Raw genomic sequence first — 24,757 nt, forward strand, 5'->3', positions numbered from 1 at the left:
GGTGGGAAGGACGCAGCGGCCGTGGACCACGCCGAGGACGATAGACTGAGCTTGGGTCGAGTCGAGGCAAGTTTTGTGGCGAGCGATTCGAAATGAGGATAATAGTTTTTGCAGGCTTCGAAAATCGGAGATAATGTTCGATATGCGTGCACGGAAGTGAGGATGATATTTTAAAAATTTCCCCTTACTAAATGATTCATTGTTGTTCCATTATAGCCGGAAAGGGTTCAATTTGACGGTTGAACTCACCAATTGTAATATTTCAGATGAATAAGGTGCTATAGAATAAAGTGATGAATAACTGAGATACTTGTGCTATCCTCCAATTATGGCGTTGAGATTTGATTGAAGCGTTAATATTATGAAAAATCTTAAATTGATATATATATGATAAATTTATCTTAAATTAATTTTTAACTATAAAAATCTCAAACTGATACACTATGACAAATTTAGCCAAAATTAATTTTTTGATCATAAAAAATCAAATACAAGTATATTTGTGATGAATTTATTCAATATTAATTTTCGCTAAATTGTAATATTTAGTATCAAGAAACGGTTGCCTATTATATGGCTCACTAACTCTGTTTGAGGTGGGGTACCTATTATTTGTCCATGGCTTGACACATCCCTACTCACTTAAAGGATGCTGCTTGATTATGAGGGAATTTCATTCAACATCTAGAGAGTTCCCTTTCGTTAAGCACATCGAGCGAGGAGTGGACATCATCATCACCCACGGCTAAAAAGGAAAAGGCTTAAAATACACCTTTGAAGGGTTAGTTTTCTTTTGGATTTGACATCTTGTCTTGCATGTGCCGTCTTGTTAATGAAAAATTACAAATTAATACACTTATAACGAAATAGAACACAAAGTCCCAAATTGATACACCTGTCAAATACCACATATCTTCTACTTTAGCAATTTTAATAGTAAAATTTAACCGAAACTAATGGAAGATGAATTTATCATAAGTGTAACGGTTTTAGGTGAATTTGTTATAGAGATTAGGATTTTTTATGAGATTAACCCTGAATTAAGATTGGAACACCCCCAACGAATTCATATGGGCTTTATTTTTTGGGTCGAAAATTTGGGCCTTCTAACTTGTTATGTTTTGGCCCAAAGAAGAAGAAGAAACGTGGAAGAAAGGGGTTCACTTACCCCGTGCAGGGCACGACGACGACCGTGCTTCGAGTCCAGGGGCGTAAATGCAAACTTCCTCCAAACTCCGCCCCCAAATCGTAATTTATCCGAATCTCCCCGACCTGTTCCTTCCTTCTCCGACGTCTCCTTTGTCGCGCAGGCGGACACCGCACGCCAGCTCTCCCCAATCCCCTCGTCGGAATCTCCGCTGCCGCCTCCTTCCGAGAAAGCCCTAGACTCGCCGGACTCGCCGGACTCGCCGGACTCGCCGGACACGCCTCCCGCTCCGAGCCCTAATTCGCGCCGGGACTCGCCGGGACCGCCCCCGATGCCGGCGCCCGCGGCCGATGCCCTGGCGCCCCCGCCGTCCCCCTCCGCCCCCGGCGACGGCGAGGGGTGGCCGGACGCGTGGTACGGCAACATCCAGTACCTGCTCAACATCTCCGCCATCGGGGCCTCCTGCTGCGTGCTCATCTTCCTCTTCGTCAAGCTCCGCAGCGACCACCGCCGCATGCCGGGGCCCGCCGGGCTCGCCGCGAAGCTCCTCGCGGTGTGGCACGCCACGGGCCACGAGATCGGGCGGCACTGCGGGGCCGACGCGGCGCAGTTCCTGATCATCGAGGGCGGGAGCTGCAGCCTGCTGCTGCTGATCGCCGTCCTGTCGGTCTTTGTACTGTTGCCGGTTAATCTCTACTGCGGGGAGGCGGTGTTGAATGATCAGTTCTCGAAGACGACGATCAGCCACATCACGAAAGGTTCGGGATTGCTTTGGGTGCACTTCTTATTTGTGGTCATTGTTGCTGTTTTGGTGCATTTCGGTATTAATGCAATTGAGGGTAGATTGAGGGTTACTAGATTTAGGGATGGAAATGGGAACCCAAGTTATCCGGGCGCGAGTTCGACTGCGATATTTACTGTTATGGTGCAAGGTCTGCCAAAGACCCTGGATAGCCAAGAATTGCAGGAATACTTTCAGCATAAGTATCCGGGGAAGCTTTATAAGGTAATTTTACCTATGGATTTGTGTGCATTGGATGATTTGGCCTTGGAACTTGTTAGAGTTAGGGATGATATTTCTTGGTTGGTTGCGAGGATGGACTCGAGGCTTTTACCCGGAGATGGTGAAGATTTGGAATGTGGGGGTGGTTTTTGGGAGGGAATGAGGGCTAGGGCTGTTCGTATCTGGAAGCAAGTAAAGCATGTTTGGGATCAGGTGGCTGATAGATTAGGTTACACGGACGAGGATAAGTTGAGAAAGTTGCAGGAATTGAGAGCTGAACTGGAGACTGAACTTGCCACTTATAAAGAAGGGCGTGCACCTGGTGCTGGTGTTGCATTCGTGATGTTTAAGGATGTGTACACAGCAAATAAGGCTGTTCAGGACTTTAGAAGCGAGAAGAAGAGGAGAATTGGGAAGTTCTTTTCAGTCATGGAGTTGCGCCTTCAGAGGAACCAGTGGAAAGTTGAGCGAGCACCGTTGGCTACAGACATATATTGGAATCACTTGGGGTTGACAAAGTTTTCTATGAGACTGCGGAAGGTACTTGTAAACACGTGCTTGCTCTTGATGTTAGTGTTCTTCAGTTCTCCTCTCGCTGTCATCAGTGCCATAAACAGTGCTGGGCGAATCATTAATGCGGAAGCCATGGATAATGCTCAGTCATGGTTGGCCTGGGTCCAGAGCTCGAGCTGGCTTGCTTCAGTTGTTTTTCAGTTCTTGCCAAATGTCATCATCTTTGTGAGTATGTACATAATTATACCATCTGTACTGTCTCATCTCTCCAAGTTTGAGAGGCATCTCACCATGTCTGGAGAGCAGAAAGCAGCCCTTCTGAAGATGGTGTGTTTCTTCCTTGTTAATCTTATCCTCTTGAGGGGTCTGGTGGAGTCGTCACTAGAAAGTGCTCTCCTTCGCATGGGCAGGTGCTATTTGGATGGAGAAGATTGTAAGAGGATAGAGCAGTACCTTAGCGCATCTTTTTTGTCAAGATCATGCCTATCCTCTCTAGCGTTTCTTATCACCTGCACATTCTTGGGAATATCTTATGATTTATTGGCTCCTATCCCTTGGATCAAAAAGAAGATTCAGAAGCTTCGGAAGAACGACATGCTACAGCTGGTTCCTGAGCAAAGCGAAGATCGTCCCCTTGAACAGCAGGAAACAAATAGTCTTCGGAGGCCCCTGATATCCGAGACTGTTTACGACACCCCTAGATTCAGTGCTGTTGATCTACCTGGCCAGGATCTTACTGAATATCCGACCAATAGAGCCTCACCTGTGCCGAAGCAGACGTTCGACTTTGCTCAGTATTATGCATTTAATTTGACGATATTTGCCCTGACCATGATATATTCCTCATTTGCTCCTCTTGTGGTCCCCGTCGGCGCAGTCTATTTTGGGTATAGATATGTGGTCGACAAGTACAACTTTCTATTTGTTTATCGAGTTCGGGGGTTTCCTGCTGGCAATGATGGGAGGCTAATGGACTCCGTGTTGAGCATCATGCGTTTTTGTGTCGATCTCTTTCTCCTTTCAATGCTCTTGTACTTTTCAGTCCAAGGCGACTCAACAAAGCTGCAGGCCATATTTACGCTTGGACTGTTAGTGATGTATAAGCTGTTGCCGTCTGATGGCGATAAATTTCAGCCAGCCCTGTTGGAAGGCATGCAATCTATCGACAGTGTGATAGATGGGCCTATCGATTACGAGGTGTTCTCACGCCCCAAATTTGATTGGGATACTTATTATACATAATGCTGTTCTCCAGTGCTGTTTATGAGCTCTCATTGACTTGTTTCCACGCTCTCTCTTTTTGCAATCTCTAACTTGCACTTGTGTATACATATCTTGTTGATCTCAAGCTCATCTAGGTTTGTTCCACACCATTATAAAAGGCTCACATGGTGTGGTTCATTTTGTCTACTACTAATTTATCTAGAATGTCCGTTTTGATTTGGTGGGGAGTGATCTGTCTGTCTGGTTCCTTTTCATCATTTGGAGCAGTGGGTAGGAATAGCATACCTAACTGCATGGCTGTACATTATTTGTGAGTTCCAGTTTTCAAGGTGGACCATCTCTCGATGTTTGATCAAGACCAGTTCGGTCCGCAATCGACCCTTGTCTTCATGTTAGGGAACAAGCAAACTCATGTTTTACTTTCCCTCCTTGATTGAAAAATCAGAGGGTATTATTAGTATGAATGGAACGACATGCTGCAGATGCTATACAATTTGGCATTTCGCTCTTTACGAAATTTCCAACGGGCCTGACAGCTCTTATCTCACGAGGTGAGCAGTATTAGTATGGATGGTAATTTCAAGGCGCTAACAGCTCTCATTAATTTGCGGTGAAGAATAAAAAGGATGTGTCATCTCTTCTTGAACAGAAGAGTGTCTTGGCTCTGAAGTTTCTCCCCCATCAACTAAAGACGGACCTTTTTTATTTTCACCCATCGAAAAGCAGAAAGGACTCGGTAACTTTCTGTTTTTACCTGAACTTCCGTCAAATTTACTCTCGGGAACACATTCCGAGCATGGGAATTGCTGGGACCAAATCGAAAGTAGGCAAACACGAGGCGGGGAGGATTTTTAGGATCTAACGTTCAACCGGGTCAAAAGTGAAAAAAAAAGGACCCAATACCTACGTTGGCTCGTAGCCAAGCAGACTGCCTCTTCTTCACTTGAACTGGGTCTAACCTCCAATGTGGCTTCACCATAATCTCTTCCTCTCTCTCTCTCTCTCTCTCTCTCTCTCTCGGGGTTGTAACATGTGATTCATATCAATAAATAGGGAGCCAAGTTCCTAATCTCCCCACACACCAACACACACGTACCCACAAGTCCTGATAAAAACTTGGTTCCGGATTTCGATTTCGAGACAACGATGCACCATCTAGCATTGGAGGTCGGCCTGGTCGATCCTGCCATGGAGACGACAGCTCGCGAGCGCGAGAGCACCATGAAGCGGCCCATCTGTCCGAAGCCCCGACGGCTCCGGCCAGGTGCGCCAGACTTGCTCAAGCCCCTGAGGTGCAGCCAGCACTGGTTCGGCCTTCCTTGCACTTTTTCTCTAGGACGTGAGAAGTTCATGAGGGGTTGATTTCACCATTCAAATGCAACCGTTCACTTCCTTATTTCGGTTTTCTCCTGCAGCCAGCAGAATGGCGATGGAAGAAGTGGGATAGGGAACCTGATCGTGGACAAGGTTGGCCTCGTTATCCAGGCGGCGGACAATGAGGACGAGAGCCCCGGTGCCGAGGGCGGCATGGGGTCGCCGCCCACGAGGACCAACAATCCGCTGGTTCACGACGTCCGCTTCATTCGCCAGATGGAGCTTCTCTCGCCATTCCCACCCGCCAAGCTCCCCGACAATTTCAATTTTCCCTCCGCCTCTCCAGCTTGAGACGCCAACGTATTTACCGTGGCTCTAGCCCCATTTTTCTTTATTATTATTGTTGTTGTTTTGGACAATTCATGAGAATTTTTCTTATTTTCGGCTTGATTTGCTTTTGTAAATATATGGAGATTCATGTAAGCTAGATATTGTGTGCTCGTGGACCTGTGGAATCGCTTACTTAAAATTTTATGTTGGATTATTGAGCTAGGAAATTACAAGAAAAAGCAGTCTGCTTATGGAGTTCGATAATAACTATTTGGGGAAAAGACCAAAACCAAAAAAAAAAAAAGAGAGAGAGAGAGAAAAAGTTTTGTTTTGCCCGAAAAAAACAAAAACTTTGATACTTTAAGTCCATTAAATATGAAAGAGGCAGATAATCTCAATTTGGGCCTTGTGGGCCCCGATATCTTGCCCATGATGCTTTTGCAAGCACCGATGCCATGTTACTGCCTTCATAATTCACACCCAATGGCACCAGCTCCAAAATTTAGGGCCCAAGCATGAAGAATTTAGTGGGCCGAAAGAAGGCCATGACTCACAAACAATTGATAAAGCCCATCGATGGGATGTCTCATGAGCTTATTGTTCCCGAAGGCGTGAACAACATGATCGTCATAGCCCACCGGATGCATTGCCTAGATAAAAACTATTGAAGGCTGTAATGATACATTCCACAAACATCGTCGTTGGAAGAACTAATGAGCTCTTCGATCATGAGCTTCCATAAACATCGCTGTTGGAAATTGATTGGTTTTTTATTTGATGGGCCAAGTTAAATCCGTCCGTCCATGTTGGGCCAAAATCCGGCCCGTAAGTGAAAGGCTCATAAGAGGAAAATAGTAGTTATTTTCTAAGTGAAAATAACTGCAATATATAAATAAATAAATAAATGGCGAAGTATCTAAACAATAGTGTTTTTAGAGAGAAATAAGCTTCTCCATTTTCTTCTCCTTAAAAACTGTATACGCCCTCTTGAAGAATGGAACTCCGGGGCTTCAAACGATTCCTCTGAAACTACAACGGTACTTAATCTATGGCAAACCAAGTATAATCGTCTCCGTGATATATCTTTCGATCGGTGTTACATGTTTCTTGGGCACGTTTTCCACGTTCGTTTTCTGTATACGATCGTTCAAGTATCAATTCGTCTTTTTTTTTTTTTTTTTGAATTTTTTCCAATAGAAATGTAAAGGATTTCAATTAAAAGGATTTCTCAAAATGTAAATGTTTGGTAATGTGTAATTTAGAATTGTATGGGAAGTAACTTTGGTTTAGAACTCTAACCTCGATAGACCTCAAGTGACTTGCGGCGAGGCCGCCATGGTCTTGCATACCATCTATAGGAATTCTAGGGCATCCAATATGGAGGTGATTCGACAGCGTTAGAGTTTCGCCAGCAACCATATCGCAGACCATTCGGCACATCTTCGCCAATGCCTGTCTCGTAGTTCCGGCAAAGCTTCACCATCAACCCACAACTGCAACTTGGAGAAGATGGACAATTCTTATTAGGGCAAATTCGGAAAATAAAAATATAGTTAAGGGTAGTTTTGGAAGAAATAAATTATTAATCCCAAAAAATGACCTTCCGAAAATGTTGAAAAATCAAGATAAGTCTCCTAAATGACTATAATTTTCTTTTTTTGCCAATTAAACCAATTATATCTCGAGGGGTTTTAAAATCCCTAGAACTCCTTTAAAAAGTAATTCCTGAACGCATTTGAAATACCTATAAAATTCTACTCTAGCAAAAGCATACACTCGAAATTTGCCATATAAGCCAATTTTCCATTTATTATAGCATGTATGATCTCATCGTGTCGTGCAAGCACAACGCATATAGAGGTCAAATTAGGTTGATCAATAGGAGTCTACTTGTTAAGTCACACCATACAATTTGATCTGAGACGAATGACCAAGAAATCGAAGCCCCCGTTTGACCGTTGTCACGCACTTCGCCACTTAGACCAGCACATCTCGTGAGGTGGAAATTTGACCTGTTTACTTCGGCTCGAGTCTTCGTCAATTTTTTCCAATTGATGAACGATCTAACTACAAAAAATCTAAAGGCAAAAATTTAAAATTGTACATATAAATAAATGCTCGGTACAATAATCCGTCGCAACCAAGTAATGAATTTGCTCGTGACATAGATTATAAATGCCGGATACCATCGAATACCGATTACGTATATAGACCAAAAGGCTGATAGAGTATTTTGTGAATTTAAAAATTATTTACACGAGATTTCTCGCTACGTTTTCAAAACTAGTCCTACGTTACAAGAAAGAAGAAGGGGTCGGTCGCTTTCAAGGATAGTGACTGCCACGAATAGGATGTCTTTTTAGATTTTAAAAATGTGAATGAACTTTGCCGTGGTCTTTATTTATTGCCTTTGACCAAATTTATTTTATTTCTTTTGTACGGTTCTGGAAACGAGGGACACGAAGAATTCGGAAACACAGAGCATAATTAATTAATTAGTCAATGAATGAATTGACTAGTTAAATAATGGGGTCGAGAAGAAGCACGATTTACCTCTAGACCTTGTCCTGTTTTTTTTTTTTTTGAAGGTAAGAGATATATTAACTATTGCAAAACGCTATACAACTGTACAACAAAGGGAGCCCCAGCACCGGCTTGCACTCAGAGAGATAAACGTAATGAGTGGAGGAGTGCCAGGGGGGAGAAAAGAGAAAAGAAGTTGTGGCGAGGATACAGAGCATGGAAACCACTAGCAACGGATTGGCAACAAGGAGGCCAGCAAACAAGAAAAGAAACTGAGAAGAGCACACAAACAACTGTGGCCCGCACAAGGAAAGAACTACAAAAAACGGGTCAACACAATGGACCTAAGAGCCTCAGCTAGGCGGAGCGCCGGGAAGGAGGACACCAAGGCACCCCTTTAGCCACAAGGGGAGGCACAATGAAAGCCTTGAGAAGTCTGGCAGCAGTAAAACCAATTCCACATAAAACATACTCAATTAAATAAGGAAGGGTGAAGGCCCCAGCTCAATTGAAGTCTCCTATTACGGGGAATATTCGGGACCTTGGAGAATGTAGAAGCCTTGTCTTTAATGGCTTTACGGAGGTGGTCTTTTAACGCTGGGAAAGATAACCTTTGATTGTAAAATAGAATGTTATTCATCTCTTTCCAAATGAGATAACATAAGGCACCAAAGGCAAAGCAAGCCAGTGAATGGTGGAAAATAGCATCCGAAAGGTGATCAATAACCCATTGAAAATTTTCCTTTGAAGATTGATTACGCCAGAAGTTACAATTGGCCTCCCAAAAAGAAGCAAGGTTGCCAGTAATAGGGCAATCAAAGAAAAGGTTAGACCTTGTCTTGTTTCCCCATCCTATATGCTTCGAATGTCCAATTAATGCATTATTTAGCAAACGAAGGTAGAACATTCGACGAGTAATGTTATACGTATTAAGATCTTACTGCGAAAATCTCGCTAGGCGTAGTGATGTTTTCTTGATTAAGTTTAGGTATGTAATGCTCTGACATAAGCACAAACCGCGGTCTTTTTCATAGCATATGTTAATTATTTCTAAGGGGGTGTTCATTTTTTTTTCCCATAAAGCATGCTTTTTTAATCTCGATAAAGTGAATCCCCCCAACTGCTTTTCTACTTTCCTTTTCCTTTTTGACTTTAAATCGATGAAAGCATGAAAAAAAAAAAAAAATTGCGAGACCTTTTTCCATGTTTCTTCCGGAAATTGCGCTGTGGCAAAAGGTTAATCATTGCTTCTCCCCCTCGAAAAGTCGTGGGCGAAGAACTAATGTCATCTTTCAGCTTGACCAAAGTATTCATGGCCACAATCTTCTGTAGTTTGCAAAGGCGAGAGATCCCTAGATTTTTGTATGTGCCATTGATCTCATATTATCTAAATACAGGTTATTTGGAGCGGGCAATTCCAAAGTCTGTACAGGTTTCATCTAACATATGTAACATACTCATTGGAATCGATTCCATAATTTTTGGAACATTAAGCCTATTATACATATCAATGAACTAGTAACTGGAAAGATACATTGCCATAGGTTTCATGGTCTATTCAAAATCTACCTGTATTCTTAATTGAATGATTGTAATGAATTATTATCACCTTTAATTACCACAATTTGCAACTATAATCCATTGTCAATAGCTCGTATTTGACATATGAAAAATATGGTATATTAGTAAAGTAAAAGTTTTAGACATGGATATTATGAGAGATGGAATTTCAAACTAGTAATTTTACATTATAAACTCATAACCGGATGTTATGGAATATCATAGAGTTGCTCAGAAATATATAACAAAAAAAAAAAAAAAAAACACAGATTTATTCCAAGTTTCAAGTTCCACCTAGAACCTATTTATTGGAATAGTTTTTCTTGATTCTACCTTCAATCCATACTCACCCTTACAAACTATTGCTCTAATAAAGAAGTTTCTTGTGACCTTTAAACTAGCACGGTGGATTTCAAGATGGTGCGATGGTGAGTGAGTTGCAACCAAAGCGAACGATATTGTGCTATTGTAGTCAAAGTGGGGTTGCCTACTGGTGTGTCAAGGCCAATGTGGGGATATCGAATTTCAGATTAGTTGCTGATATGATATTGCCCACAAATCAATTGTTATTTCAGCAGATAAGTATTGCACAACCTTAAATTGGAGCATAGTTTTTCTCAAAGCAATGCAAGCACAAACATGCTACAATAAGAATATACAAAATTGTATTGGTGTTGGGTGGGGCTACCTTTAGGTCTCTAGATCTCCCCCACGTCCCTCGTGAACATGATGATTTTGATATAGACAATTTATGGTAAACACAATATATAGTTCATTTTGCCACTCATCACCAGTGCACTACTAGACAATCATTCTACTATATTTTCGTGATTTGCCAAAAAAGGAACATCCAATATATTTTACTTCGTGTGATTGAGTTAATAAAACAATAAACAAAGAGAAATTTTTCGCTGAGAGCATATAAGATAATTTCCGGATCTCATTTGTCTCATGAAAAAAACGAATAATCCACAAAACATTTTCCTAATCTCTTAACATAAATTGTTGAAAACACTTCTAATTAATTAATTAATTATTTCAAACTATGAAATCAATTTAATGAAAATAATTTTTAAACCATCCATCTTTCCGGGAAGCAAAGTGGAATCTTAATTTCGAAATAAGCAAATAAAACTATACAAAAACAGATGTCACGATCATGATTGATAGCATTACGAGGTACGCCGCGTAACTCCGGATCATTTACATACGACGTGAGGCCCCCCCAAAGCCCCGTCGCTCCAGCCCGTCGCCGTTAATGCAGGGATCGAACCGCCTCCACCCATCCCATCTTCCGCTCTCCCCTCTCGCGAATCAGAAACCGACACGAGTACCACCCCGCCTGCCCGAAAATTGACTTTGACTTCCCTCTCTCTCTCTCTCACTCGGAAACCGTCAGTCCCAAAAACGATCGTCGTCTAGAATATGGAAACGCGTCATCTCACTTCCCCCTCGAACTCTCTCCTCCTCCTCCATCGCTCCTCCTCCCACTAAGGAATTCCCCCCAAGAATCTCTCTCTCTCTCTCTCTCTCTAGCCTCGCGGCAGCTGCTCGGAATCCATGGCTTCCGCCGCCGCCGCCGCCGCCGCCCGCGGCCGCGGCCGCCTCTGCTGCTCCTCCTTCTTCGTCCTGGCCGACTTGGCCTTCTGCTACTGCCTGATCGCGGCCTGCCTCTGCGTGTGCGGCTGCGACGGCGCCGCCGCCGCGACCTTCGGCTTCGACATCCACCACCGGTCCTCCGACCCGGTCAGGGCGATGCTGGGCGGCGCCGGCGAGGACGAGCTGCCCGAGAGGGGGAGCCCCGGGTACTACGCCGCCATGGCCCACCGCGACCGGCTGGTCCACGGCCGCCGCCTCGCCGCGGCGGACGACCGGGCGCCGATCACTTTCGACGCCGGGAACGCGACCTACCGGCTCAACGCGTTTGGCTTGTACGTGTTTTCGTTCCTCTCTCTCTCTCTCTCTCTCTCATTTATGTTCTTGTCGTTGTAGTCTGGCGCTGCATTAGTTGTAGCTCCGTAGTACGTGAGTGAGAAGCGATGAGGTTCTAGCTGATGAACTGAGTGTGCAACGGATTCCTTTTTTAGCTTACAACCGTCCAAGAATAGTATGGTGGAATTTTCAGTTTATTTCGATCTTCTTTTACATCTGAAGCTTGCCCTTTTTGTGGTGAATTTTGTGGGGAATCATACACCATTAGCTGCCTTCAATATCAAGTTATCAATCGAGTGCGTGGCTTAACGACTGCTAAACGGCGGCACTGATCAGAAATATCTTTTACCTCAAGCGAGTTCTTCTGTGGGATCCGTGAATGATAACCATGGTCTGGAATTTTAAGCTTAGATTGGTTGCTGATGATGAGTAGTCTGGATGGGAAGATGGAAGAGGTGGAGATTACCTTCTCTTTGTCTGGGTGCTTTGCTGTTGAGTTTGAGTGCGGGAAATTGGATCATACCTTTGATAATCAGCTCAAATTTTTCTCTCTTCAGATAAATTGCCTTTTAGGTGCGGGGCGGGGCAGGGCAAAATCCTGTACGCTTTTTCGGTTAAACATATGTCCTCTCATTTTGTTTCTGTATAATGCGAGGATTCTCTTTTTTTTGGGTCGAGATTTTCCACTTGCCTTCTAAAGTGGATTTTTCCCGAAGTCTCCGCAGGAAGGTTTTCCTTGTTCTGTTTTTATAGCTACCAGCCTAAGTAGGGGATGCTGATGTTTAATGTCTTTGAAATTTGGATATTAGCTGAGAATTGTTACTCACAGTGCTTTCTGCATTTGCAGTTTGCACTACGCAAATGTCTCTATTGGGACGCCAAGTTTATCATTTTTGGTGGCACTAGACACTGGGAGTGACCTGTTCTGGATACCCTGTGATTGTATTAGTTGCGTGCGGGGATTGAGGTTACCAGACGGACAGGTATATGCTGTTATGTCCTGTTCATTTTGTTGCTTCGAATTTCTGTGGGAAGTTTCCTTTTCTTTTCTTCTCTGAAAAAGCAGTTCTTCCTGTCTTCTAGAATGATCTTTGTGGATTCTAATGTTACTTTATTTTGGTTTTCGAACTTGCTATCATTTTGCTGTTTGCGTCAATTTGTTCTATATGTCCTTTTCAAAAGATTGCCATTTTTGATTTCGACTAATTATGTATAACTAATCTTTCCTGGCTGAAAATCATGTCGAACATCATTCCAAAGGAGGTCTTTGAATGCTATATGAAGTAAAGCTTTCTGAAGGTACTATTTTATTGATTTGAGCAAGACTTGTTTACAAAAATATTTTTTTGTCAAGCAGGAAATAGATTTCAATATCTACAGCCCTGATGCATCATCATCGAGTACAGTAGTTCCCTGTAGTGGCAGTTGCAGGAAGCAATTCAAATGCTCTGCCACTTACAACCAATGTCCTTATCAAGTTGTTTATGTCTCTAATGGTACTTCATCTACCGGGATTTTGGTTGAAGATGTATTGCATATGACAACAGACAGCAATCAATCAAAAGTAGTCACTGCTCAGATAACGTTTGGGTATGTATTTGCTAGCTCTTTGGTATAACATGGCGGTCTTTTATAACTTGATCACACGATATCAGCATTCGAAGGTTAAGAGTGAAGTCACAGTTACCAACTTCTATTGCTACTAAATTTTTTCAAATGAACAAGGTAGTGTGAACTTTTAACGAAAATAAGAGATGGGAAGATGAGTATTTGCTGGTTTCTAAGTGCTAATACGGTTTATGAATGCTGCACTAACTTGAATTTATCAATATTTACTTGTCAAATGGCCTTTCTATCTCTTTCTTCGGACTTTTTGTGCATATGCGTGTCTGAAGTTCTTTGGCTGGTTATATTCTATACAATGTCGCTGATCAAGTAAGGCTGTCCCTTGCAGATGTGGTCGTATTCAAACTGGTTCCTTTTTGGAAGGTGGTGCACCGAATGGTCTATTTGGTCTTGGCATGAACAACGTATCAGTTCCTAGCCTTTTAGCTAAAGATGGGCTTGCAGCGAATTCATTTTCTATGTGCTTTGGGCATGACGGCATTGGGAGAATTAGTTTTGGAGGCAAAGGCAGCTCAAACCAAGGGGAAACACCATTTATTGTTAATCAGTCACAGTAAGAGTCATGCTTTTCACTGTATAAAGCTAGTGGCACAATTGCTACATTTTGCAGGGGGAGTTTATATATTCTGTTTTCTTGACTGCAACTTTTAACTGTTTTGCTTTTATGTTTTGCCAGTCCAAGTTACAATATTACTGTCACACAAGTCATCGTGGGAGAAGAAATTCGTGATCTTGAATTTAGTGCTATTTTTGACTCTGGAACCTCATTTACATACTTGAATGACCCAGCTTACACCCTCATTTCCAAGACTGTAAGTTAATGGAGACATTACCTGATGTTTAATTCTTTTTTCTTTTCTTTTTTTTGTCAAAATATCTGATGTTTAATTCAAACATCTAATTTCTTTGCCTTAATGCTTGAATTATCTGCAGTTTGACTCCAGTGTCCAAGAGAAAAGGCATCTTTCAGATTCGACTATTCCTTTTGAATATTGTTACAACATAAGGTTATCCTCTCCAGGAGCTTGAAGTTATATTTTTCCAGTTCTTTCTAGATAAACGACAGACCTTTATTACAGAAACATCAAAGCAGGAGACCTCTACCTCTCCATTAGATTATGGTTTTTTCAATTACTTCTCTTAAATGTGCTGATTCTTGATATATATTGTATTTATACAGCAAAAATCGAAGCCTCTCTCATGTTCCTGTGTTGAACCTGACGATGAAAGGTGGAGATAACTTTCATGTTACTGAACCTGTAGAGTTGATCCCTGTGCTGGTAAGACTTTTTGTCATTGCCCATTGCCAGCAGCACGGTGCTAATAATGTCCTGTTTTACAGGGTGGATATGTCTATTGCCTGGCTGTGGTGAAAAGCGGCAATGTAAATATAATTGGACGTGAGTATTCCTGACATAAATAATACCGATAATGCTATTTAGGGAAGCTGCATTTACAAAACATTTTATTAGCATTCTCTTTCAGCAATATTATTCACCTATTATTAATAGGGATTATCGGTTCCTAGTTCCAAACTGGTTGATAAAACTGGTCACTATTTTTTTCATGTTAAATGATTAAAAAAAAAAAAAAAGTATATGTAGCCAGTCCGGTCCGGTTCCCCTTTCAAATTGGGAACCGGATCGCCTAGACATTGGTGCCACTTTTAAGAACCAGGAACCAAACCGACAGTCCCGAGAAACGGACCAACCGGCCAGTTCAGTCTAGCCCAGGTGGTTCCTGGTTCTAGCGGTCCATTTTGCACATTCCTAGTTATTAAGAGCTGAGAGTTCTGGAAATTCAATGCCATATAAGGAAAATTCTGCATGTATGATAAAAAAAATTGATACTTCTGACTTTTGTTTACTAAGTAGGCCGTCATATTGAAACATACATCGAGACAAAATTATACCAAACACTGGTTAATCACTCTCTCAAAAATCTATTCTTGCTTTTGAGACTTAGGACTTGACAAATATAGTGTGAAGTTCAAGGCAGTTTTTGGCCCCATCTATTCATTACTTACTGTATTACCATGAACCTCAGTCTTTACTTTTCCCATTTCATTGGAAGTTTGACCATGTTAGAACTTAACCCCAATGCCTTGTAAGGCTGTGGGAAAGCAAGGATATGATAGTAAAATATCTACTGTGAGAGTCAGCTACACGATGGACCATGTTCATATGGATGGCAACATTAATGAAAGTTTTCACTCAGATATTTCCTGGATAAATAAGTGAATAAGCAGCCTGTGTGCATGCACGCAGACAACCTTTTGTGCATCTACCTTTTCAGTAAGAACTGTAAGGTTGTGGAGTGATTGGTTAAAGAAACCACGATGTTTGCAGTTCCAATGCTTTTAATAGCTGTTATGAGAGATTGTTGTTTCCACATTGAGCTATTCTGGCACTGACAATTCAGTTTACTTCTCAGAAAACTTCATGACCGGCTATCGTGTAGTTTTTGATCGTGAAAGGATGGTACTTGGTTGGAAGCCCTCCAACTGTGAGTAACTCTGCTCGACCTATGAAAACATTCAATCACATATCTTGTTGACATTTTGGAGTTTTAACAATTTTGTTTCCAGGCTATGAAGTGAATGACGCATCGATGTTGCCTGTTGACCCAAAAAACACCACCCCTATTGCTCCTGTTGCCTTCAATCCAGAAGCCACTTCAAGTAGCGGCAATGGTAACAATTCAGCGGTGCCGCCGCCTGTGTTCAGTTATTCATGGCATTTGCATCCTTCTACATGCGTATTAATCACTCTTGTTTTTCCATTTTTGGCCATTTTTTGATTCTTTTCCATTCCGAGGCCTTACTCGATTCCTAGAGGATTACTTATTCAGGGGCATACTGTCTTAGGTAGAAACAACAATTCAGGTAAACTATATTAACTTCCACTTCTAGGATCCAATAGCAGAGCTGTTGTGTGTATATATATGTATTCATCTATTAGTAATAAGCAAGATGAGATTGTCACAGCGTTTTGTGGTTAAGGATTGCCGTTGTTAATTTAGGTTTTTGGATGAGTTGTTTTGTTATCTAAATGATATGATGTTCAGAAATGTGACTGAGACATGGTTTTCTTGCGTCATTCTGTTCTGTTGTGGCGTAAAACCGCACAGATCTGCAGCCCAGCAGTTCACTAGCCGTAGTCGATACTTAAGTCATTTCTCTCAGAACAGTTGTGGCAATCATCCGAAAGTTACCAAACGCTGTTGTCAATCATGCCCAGATGTCGCCAATTTCAGATATTTCAACACCGTTGTTCTCTAAAACCTTGCAGTTGCATAAATTTCTAGCTGCTTGAAGAGATTCATTTTCATAACAAAAAAGATACTAATCACGTGGCAAAATTACTAACTAACAAAAAGTACGCGTATTTAATACGCGAGATGTTTCTAACCTCAGTAAAAGTAATGCTATGTGGTATATCAAGAAGGCGTTGGTTGGATGGCAAGAGAGTTGGCTTGCTGATCTCCTCGTGGTTCATCCTGTTCAAGTCTTGTTAGAAGTAATGTTTTTAAATTCGGATCGAGCAATGAGCCAGCTTGGCTTCCAGTTCCCGGTTTAACCGGTTCGACCACTTAGAGAGACAATTTACAAAAAATAAACACTCTATTTCTGGCCTCTCTCCTTTTGTTATTCTAAAAGGAAAGTTTCAAAAATCAACCCCAAGTTCCGTCCTCATATCAATTTACATCCTCACTTTTGTTAAACTTCAGAATGCATGTGCTATTAGTTGAAGTTGGCTGACTGCGGTTGCCGTGGTCGAGAAATTTGCTGAAATGAGAATTCTACTCCGACAGTGCCCCTATGTCGTATTTTCTCAAAGCAGGCCCCCATTAAATCAGAATAATTCCCCGGAAAATGTTGTTACCAGTCAATACAACTTCGATCATGTTTTTTTTTTTCTCCTCTAATTTAAGCAACCTTCTGGGTCAATTTTCACCACGTAAATTCTGGTTATTTGGCAAAATATATCCAATCTAGGAGTATTTTCTTGACTAAAAAGGAATGTAAAATCAAGTAAAACATTGCCTAATATAGAAAAATTCGTAACATATATTGAGAAAACTCGAATGGTACCGTGTGCTTTGAATCCCGGTCCATCCGTTTGAAGTGGTCAGTTCGGGGTTGTGTTTAAAAATACTGATCAGGAGCATTTTATGAGTAAAAACTGCTCACGTACCAGGTCAAGGGGAGAAATGCACCTTTGGAATTGCTAGACAAGTCGAAATACGTGAAAGCTAGCTTGAATATCGCAACCGAAAAAGTTAAGGCTATATAATATCATACTAGCAAGTTCAATTTTTTAATACAAATAACAAGTGAATAAATTATAAATTAATACCAAGTCGAAAGTTATTATCTCTAACAATGTTACTAACAGTTTTTCTTCAAACAAACAAATGGAGCCTAAAAAGTGCAAAGTCTAAAGTAAAGTTATAGAGAAGACGTCCTACTCAAATCAAAACTGCGGATGCCGATTCTCTTATTAATTGATAGGGGATTGTCAAAGAAAAAGAAAAGTAAGAACAGAAGAAGAGACAACTCGGAACACGAAACGATGGAATACGACACCATTTCAATGATGGCCCTCTGGTCTGGCAAAAAGGAACAAAAAATGAAATGACCCTGTTGGCTTGACTTGAAGAAGTACAATGATGAAGCTGAGAATGATACAAGAATGTGTAGCCAGAGACGGCATGGAAGCCAGAAATAACACAAGCCTTCTGATCTTTCTGCACATTTACCGCACAAGACTATTCGAAGGTTCTCCAAAGCTTGAGAAGCACCGCGTAGAACCATGTTTCTATGCAGCGGAGGTTACCACAGACTGTCGTTTAAAAAACTCTTCTATGTTAATTTCTATCAAAAACTCATTTTTCTATGTCGACTGCAGTAATCTTGATACTCAGTGTTCCCCTTTTCTTTCATGTCTTCTAGACTGAACTTTGTCTACTTTCTTCAAGGACTTGCTGTTGAAAGGTAAACGAACTTGCTTGGATTTCATCTTGAGTGATCTCACTAATGAAGACAACTCGTGCTTCTCTTTCCTTGGGGGCAACACATCCGACTTCAGAAGCTCACCTTTCTCACTGTGCAGGTCATCGGGTGGTAAGTCAATGTTGGCCACATCTTTCTTAGAATCTTTCTTCACAGACTCTGGACGATCGCCCTTCTGCTGTCTCTGTGCAACCTGCCGAGCATAAGCCGCGCTCCTGCAACAAGCAAAACAGCAACTATGAACACCTACAGAAGCTGTTAATGAATCAAGCAGCTCATTCCAGTTGAAGATAAAACTCTCACTTGCTAAGACTAAATGTAAGATGGAACTACACTATCATCAGGATTTAACTGTGTCGATCATGAATAGTCCTGCCTGCATGAATTCCCTATCCCCAAGGAACGACAACTAGCGAGATACGACTTCAAATTAAGCCTATCCTACACAACTGAATCCTGTTCAATGTATTTATGAGGGAGATACCTCTTGAATTGTGGATCAGTGGGGTCCAAAGCAAAGAGTGGTGAAGTGAAAAGAGCAGAAAACCGGGAATCGCTATAATCAACAGTTGGTATTTTGTCTTCATCTGCCATTTGATTTCCCTTCTTCCCTTTGGCCTTTTTAGTTTTGATTTTATACCCCTTGGGTCCAGTATCAGCCCCATTCTCATCAGCAAGCAACAGCTCAAGCTCAGCTCTGCTTGCTTCTCCTTCCCCATCTACATCTTGGAACTCGTTCTCTGCCTTATTATTCTTCTCATGAGTTCCCTTTTTACTTTTCTTAGCTGAAGGCTCTTCAACAAAAAAGTCATCCACTTGATCAACTCCATCCTCATCAGTGTCGCTGCTCTCATCATCGGATGAATTCTTGGCCTTGTTCTTCCTAGCGTTCTTCTTCTCACGGCTTTTTCTGAGGTGCGCCTCCCAAACTGTTTCAGATTTCTTATCTTTCTTCTCTAAAAGGCGTTTGCTTAAATCTTCTAAGCCAGTATTAAAAGTTATTTCCATATCCTTGTTCTCGTCCTCCCCATCTCCATCAGAGCCATCACCTCCCTCGAGTAAAGCACGGTACTTATCACGTTTCCTCCCTTTCTTATCAGTTTGCTCATCCAAAACACCCTCGTCCCGATCGTCATCAGATTCACTCTCATCGGAAGCCAAAAACTCTTTCAGTTCAAGATCAGCTAGCTGGATGAAATAGAAATCGGCAATGCAAGGATTACATTAACATGCAACAGTTATCAATTAGAAGGATACAAGAAAAGAAATTAAAATGCATAAACTGCATAGGCAGGAACAATAGATATGGAGCACCAATAAAACTAAAAGCAAACTTTCGTAATTGCACAGACAGGTAGATTTTCCTTGAATGGCAAGAACCAACTGTTGCCTCTCTGTACATGTACAATCACAATGATGCAAATTGCAAGGCCGCTTCAAAATCAAACTTTCCCAAGATGCATGCATATGCTCAAACCAACTGACACAATCTGTTCATGAGTAAATCTATGTCCATGTTGAATATATTATAAGCATATCTATTGGATGCACAATCAGATTCGTGAATTAAAAGAGAAAATCTCGTGGCGATGATCTCCCCACACAATCTACTGATTTGATGCATGATGAGACAAGAAAGCATCTTCTGATGAAAACAGTTCTACTAGACACTTCAGCTTAGAAGTCCAAAAATAATGAAAAAAGGAATGTTCTTCCACAATGTAAAACCTCAGTAAGAAGAAAATAGCAGCAGACAGCAGATACTTCCTACACATTTATCCCTTCACCACCAACTACGAAAAGAGAACATACCCATTCACAGAAATGCTTCTTCAATCATCAAAGGCCAAAATAATATCAAAAGGGAAAAGACATATTGCATACACAACAAGATACATAACAAGGAATATATACCTGATCAGCATTGAATTTTCGTTTCAGGGTCTTCACACGATCAGGCTCATCTTCATCCCATGTTAGATGGATTTTACTTTGCTGCAGAGCTCGAGTTTGGAAATCTACAGCCTCATAGTTTACAGGTGCCTGCGGTCAACCATGCTATTTTAGAATTTAAGACATGAAATGTCAGAAGCTATCACCTAACTAGTACCTCTAATTGTTGAAAAAAATGACTATTGGTCACAGAATAATAGCAATCAATCCCTTCCTAATTCTACAGCTTGGTTGATGAAGAGCAACGACTTAATCCGACTCCCATTTAATTGTCAGAGTTCTCAGCCACCACTATACGACTGAGGACCATACCTCTGTTGCAACATCACGAGGTGGATGCTTAAACTCCATTGAGTCAGGAATGAATCTCAAATCAAGCACATTTGACGATCTTTCAACTTCAAGCCCATCGCAAGCATTGTAAAGGTAATCAGCCGTAGCACTTGAATCACATTCCACTACACCATAATAGTACCTGAATAGACAATAAGCACTCAGCATCTGCTAAGGGGAAAGGAAGAAGACTAAGAAGTAACATCCTGCAATAGACAACTAGAAACTTAGTACTTAACAATAGTAACCTGCAAAAGTTCCTCCACAAGTAAGCTATAATTTCCCTCCAACATGCTTAAAAGACGGAGCTCAGCTTATTTGACGTCCATACAAGTAGGAATATTCAGAAAACATATTAACATGGGAACAGCCTTGGGCACAGTATACATGCCAGGGTTCCTGCTCTCAAAATCACAAAAAGAGACTGCAGGAAACTTTGCAAGTAAAGTCACCAGAACATCCAATCACTGCTAAGGAGAAAAGGACCACAGGCAAGCACCCTAGGATTCAAATGATCAAAAAGACGTCTCTATATACTAAAAGCCAAATATACAAGCTAGCAAGATAGATTCTTCATCTCTAGAGATAGCCTTAGATAGATTCCCAAATGGACAATCTTATTTGTGCATTCAACTTTAAAGCAAAATAAGCTCATCGGACAAGAATATAGAAACCAGCAACAGAGTCTGTAGGAAAAGGTACTAAAGCAATATATGATTTAAGAAAACGTATGCACCCCAATGAGCAATAAAGTCCATTGGCTTGAAGAAAAAACTAAACACCCAGTCAGTATGAGGCGCCTCTCTTATTCCTCTCTAATTTCAAGTACCATTCACAGTGAAAATTCATGTATTACATTTCCAGGATGACAAAGAAAGGAAGAAACAAAAACCCATCTTTTCCATTGGCATCAGCATAGACTTCTTGGCCCTGATACACAGTGGCATACCACTGGATATTCCAATATCAACCATGCTGATTTCTTTCTTTTATGTACAACTTACCATGTTGACTGTCAGACATTCATTCCAATGAATAGTACAGGAATAGGAAATTTCAGTAGCATAGGATATTAAGGACTGTCAAATCCTCCAAATCAGCATTTACCAACAAACAAAAAATCCTCACAATCAGCATACTCAAGTCTAAAAGAGAAGGAAATCGCACTAATTCATCAAGCAACAAGTGAAACAACGTTTTGCATCCAAGAAGACCTTTTTTCCTTCTATTTTTAGAGAAACACGCTTGACTATTCAATATTATCTCCTATGAGTATAGAGAACGGTTGATTACAACACGTGGTACCTAAGTTGTGGGCAACCAAAGAAAAAGACACATGAATGAACTCAATGTCAATGCAAGAAACAAAGAAGTTATAGGAAAGATACACAAAGTGCAATAAAATTATCACCTCAGTCTACTTTTCTCATATGCACGCAGTTTCTCATGATCAATCTCACCCTCATCGTCATCTTCATTCCCACCGTCCTCATCATCAAAGAGCCCAACAGGGCCATGAATTTCTTCCTCTTTCATGCGTTGGATCCCGAACTCAGATGGGTAGACACCCACAGACAAGATTTGACCACCTTTGGGAAGGAAAGAGCTTAGAAGGACAAACAAGTCAACAGACTGCAGTGGAGAAAAATCACACAATGTAAAGGCAATTCCAGGGCATTTCAAAGACATGTAAATGACCATTACTAAAAGGGTAATGCAACTATTTGAGGACAACAATGACCAAACCTGTAATTGTCAGGCCATTGCTCTTGCTACCAAACCAATTTAAAGGCTTTATTTGTTCCCTATGTAGGAAATTTAACTCGCATAAGCCATGTTATTCAATCATTAATCATGTAACCTGCTTCCCTTTTTAACAAGGACAATTCTGATTCTTGAGTCAAGCACTTCAAAAGGGTCAAAATTGTGCGAAACTGTCATTCCATTACAGAGGTAACCTTCTTTTCTTTTCATGAGGAATATGTGAATCAAATACTTCAAAAGGGTAAAAAAATGTCTGAAACAATCGTCTGATTACAGAATACTCCCTTTATTTACAAAGATGGTTCTCATTCGCGAATCAATGCTTGAAAAGAGTAAAAAGTGTCTAAAACAGTCATTTGCATTTACAATAGAAAAGTACAATCAGGTGTCACTGATTGGAGGATACCAAACTCGAGTACAATACCTTGACATGTCTCCAGTCCATATTAAGAACAGCAAGCCTCCGAGTTTCCTTGTCAATAGTTGGTATGTTTTCCTCCTGTTCCACAAAAGGATCACACTTTGATGTGAAAAGGTAATCCACAAATAAACCATAAAACAATTGAAAACATAGTGCAGAAAAAGGATTAAGTTTTGCACACTATTATCTGTCATACAACTGGGAGTGCCGAATAAACTAATTCTTCATTCCTCTCTCCTTTGGCAGTAAAGTGACTATTTCCCATTTAAGTGACCACAAAAAGCATTTCTTTTGTGCTTATAAATAGTGTCAGATGTTGCAAAACCCGTTTTCCCTTTCCTTCTATTGTCTGTTTGAGTAGATTTTACTATAAAAATGTCCATCGATATCAATCTCATCCATAGTGTATAAACCATCAATTTGAAAAGCATTAGGAAAAGAAACTTCGTAAAGGCATGCAATAGGCTCTACAGTCCTTCACGAACTAAAGTGAAAATAAATCAGTTGTCCTAATCCGGACGACCAGCACCATCAGCATATAGTCTGCTCTTCTTGGGAAGATAGCACTGCGTCCTAACTTTTCTCATTCATTCACTAGACAAACTAGCCGCATCAGTTAACTGTTTATTCAAGAAACTGGATTTCCGGAAGTCGCAATCTTGGAATTGCAAATTTCATCTTGAGCTGCATTCCCTTGTCACTGCAACCTCCCCAAACCATCAACATCGTTATCCCAATGACATCAAAGTGCTTCTTTTTCACGTAGCGGGAGAATACCAGAACACGGGTCCAAGAACGAAGCTATTCAAAATTAAGCTAGCAAGGAAGAACACAACGTTACCTGAATTTCAGCGCCTTCTTCGTCGTAAACCTCCTCATCCCCTTCTTCATCAGTATCAGTGGTCGACTCCGACTCATCACCGCTCTCCAGCTCACCCTCCGATCCCGATTCCGATTCATCCTCCGAATCCGACTCCTCCGAGCCTTCGCTCAGCTCAGCTCTCTTTGCCACGCTCGCTCTCTGCTCCTGCCCCGCCTCCTCCTCTTCCTCCTCTTCTTCCCTGTCCCCCTCGTCTTCCTCGATCCGGTAGTAATGGCGAAGCGAGCTCTGCGAGCTCTGCTTCTTAGGCCGGCCCCTCTTATCCAACGGAGCGGCGGACGAGGAGAAGCTCTTGTCCGAGAACATGCGGTTGAACCGCGAGTCAATGGCGACCTTGGCTTTGTGCTTCGGCACTCTCTGGAACCTCGGGTCCGAGTGCACCGAAGCGAACCTCGAGTCGGTGATGACTTTGGCGCCGCCGCCGGCACCGCCAGAGCCGCCGGAGCCGCCGCCGGCGGCGGATTCATGGCCGCCGGCCTTCGGCTCGAGATTGGAAGGCCCGGCTTTCGGCTTGCCGTGCTTGTTCTTGCCTTTGGAGCCCATCTCTTCCCTCGTGGAGAGGATGCTTCTCAGAGAGTGAATTAGGGTTTAAGCGCGGAGGCGGCGAGGATTTAGGAAGGAGAGGACCGAGACGTTCTTGTCGGGCTCGAGGGCGCTGCCCGCTTGGCAACGGTTCGACCCGAAAGAGGGAACGAGTTGTCATTACCGCGCGAACGGGGTTCTTTATTGCAAATTGAAAAAAAGTAAATTATATTAAGATTTTTGAATTACTTTTCATGAATTTTACGGGCCCCGTTTTTTTTTTTCTCTTTTTTCCCTCATCTAGCGCAAGACCCCGTGATCCTCTCTAAGATATCCATGTATTGACAATTGTGAAATTTTTACATAATTTCTTCAAAAGTCAAATTGTTTTCATTTTTCAACAGAACTCAAACAATGAAAGAAGGTGTTTTGTCACAAATTACTTCAAATACGTCGGAAGATACTATTATTGTGAACTTGTCACATGAAAATTATCAAGGTAAAAATGATATGGGTAAAAGCCACCAAAAATCTAAATTATACTTATTGTAATACATTGTGATGCCTCCTGAGTCCCAACGGCCCCCGACGGCCCCCGATCCGTTAGGGTTGCCACACTTCTTTTCTTGTCCTGGATGTCCTTTATTCTAATACTCTTAGATTTCAGCAAATTCGAGAGTTTGGGGGTCTATCACATT

At 41.6% G+C, this 24,757-nt stretch overlaps 4 protein-coding genes across 5 annotated transcripts; 3 read left to right on the forward strand and 1 right to left on the reverse strand.

The window, feature by feature from the left end:
• The first annotated feature begins 1,187 nt into the window (after window positions 1-1,187).
• LOC104419623 (CSC1-like protein At4g35870) lies at window positions 1,188-3,937 on the forward strand. The gene has a single exon (XM_010031336.3). It carries the CDS (start codon window positions 1,479-1,481, stop codon window positions 3,903-3,905), a length of 2,427 nt encoding a protein of 808 aa, XP_010029638.1. The 5' UTR covers window positions 1,188-1,478; the 3' UTR covers window positions 3,906-3,937.
• A 304-nt stretch (window positions 3,938-4,241) lies between these two features.
• LOC104419624 lies at window positions 4,242-5,733 on the forward strand. 2 transcript variants are annotated; one of them, XM_010031337.3, is made up of 2 exons: window positions 4,242-5,194; window positions 5,303-5,733. In XM_010031337.3, the coding sequence occupies exons 1-2, from the start codon at window positions 5,034-5,036 to the stop codon at window positions 5,550-5,552; spliced, it is 411 nt and encodes a 136-aa protein (XP_010029639.1). In that variant the 5' UTR covers window positions 4,242-5,033; the 3' UTR covers window positions 5,553-5,733. The 2 variants fall into 2 exon arrangements, with proteins under 2 accessions (XP_010029639.1, XP_018718174.1); XM_018862629.2 differs by having other exon boundaries at window positions 4,242-5,179.
• A 5,278-nt stretch (window positions 5,734-11,011) lies between these two features.
• On the forward strand, window positions 11,012-16,270 carry LOC104419625 (aspartyl protease family protein 1). The gene is made up of 10 exons (XM_010031338.3): window positions 11,012-11,545; window positions 12,394-12,529; window positions 12,904-13,136; window positions 13,501-13,725; window positions 13,849-13,984; window positions 14,106-14,179; window positions 14,353-14,452; window positions 14,515-14,572; window positions 15,606-15,677; window positions 15,760-16,270. Exons 1-10 carry the CDS (start codon window positions 11,175-11,177, stop codon window positions 15,969-15,971), a joined length of 1,617 nt encoding a protein of 538 aa, XP_010029640.1. The 5' UTR covers window positions 11,012-11,174; the 3' UTR covers window positions 15,972-16,270.
• A 1,372-nt stretch (window positions 16,271-17,642) lies between these two features.
• Window positions 17,643-24,212, reverse strand: LOC104419626 (pre-rRNA-processing protein esf1). Its single transcript, XM_010031339.3, has 7 exons — window positions 23,499-24,212; window positions 22,661-22,735; window positions 21,884-22,104; window positions 20,452-20,614; window positions 20,101-20,229; window positions 18,671-19,374; window positions 17,643-18,401 (listed from the first exon to the last, which is right to left on the reverse strand). The coding sequence occupies exons 1-7, from the start codon at window positions 24,078-24,080 to the stop codon at window positions 18,095-18,097; spliced, it is 2,181 nt and encodes a 726-aa protein (XP_010029641.2). The 5' UTR covers window positions 24,081-24,212; the 3' UTR covers window positions 17,643-18,094.
• Between the last annotated feature and the right edge of the window lie 545 nt (window positions 24,213-24,757).

This window comes from Eucalyptus grandis, chromosome 9 (assembly GCF_016545825.1).
Source record: "Eucalyptus grandis isolate ANBG69807.140 chromosome 9, ASM1654582v1, whole genome shotgun sequence".
NCBI lineage: Eukaryota > Viridiplantae > Streptophyta > Magnoliopsida > Myrtales > Myrtaceae > Eucalyptus > Eucalyptus grandis.

Bases quoted from the DNA above. Each gene is read 5' to 3' on its own strand.
- LOC104419626 (XM_010031339.3), bottom strand. From the start codon at position 24,080: ATGGGCTCCAAAGGCAAGAACAAGCACGGCAAGCCGAAAGCCGGGCCT. The intron at 22,736-23,498 runs GTAACGTTGTGT...TTTGTGGAACAG, and splicing joins AAGAAGGCGCTGAAATTCAG to GAGGAAAACATACCAACTAT. The intron at 22,105-22,660 runs GTATTGTACTCG...TCTCCACTGCAG, and splicing joins TGGACTGGAGACATGTCAAG to TCTGTTGACTTGTTTGTCCT.
- LOC104419624 (XM_010031337.3), top strand. From the start codon at position 5,034: ATGCACCATCTAGCATTGGAGGTCGGCCTGGTCGATCCTGCCATGGAG. The intron at 5,195-5,302 runs GTTCGGCCTTCC...TTTCTCCTGCAG, and splicing joins CTGAGGTGCAGCCAGCACTG to CCAGCAGAATGGCGATGGAA.
- LOC104419625 (XM_010031338.3), top strand. From the start codon at position 11,175: ATGGCTTCCGCCGCCGCCGCCGCCGCCGCCCGCGGCCGCGGCCGCCTC. The intron at 14,453-14,514 runs GTAAGACTTTTT...CCTGTTTTACAG, and splicing joins TAGAGTTGATCCCTGTGCTG to GGTGGATATGTCTATTGCCT. The intron at 14,573-15,605 runs GTGAGTATTCCT...TTTACTTCTCAG, and splicing joins CAATGTAAATATAATTGGAC to AAAACTTCATGACCGGCTAT.
- LOC104419623 (XM_010031336.3), top strand. From the start codon at position 1,479: ATGCCGGCGCCCGCGGCCGATGCCCTGGCGCCCCCGCCGTCCCCCTCC.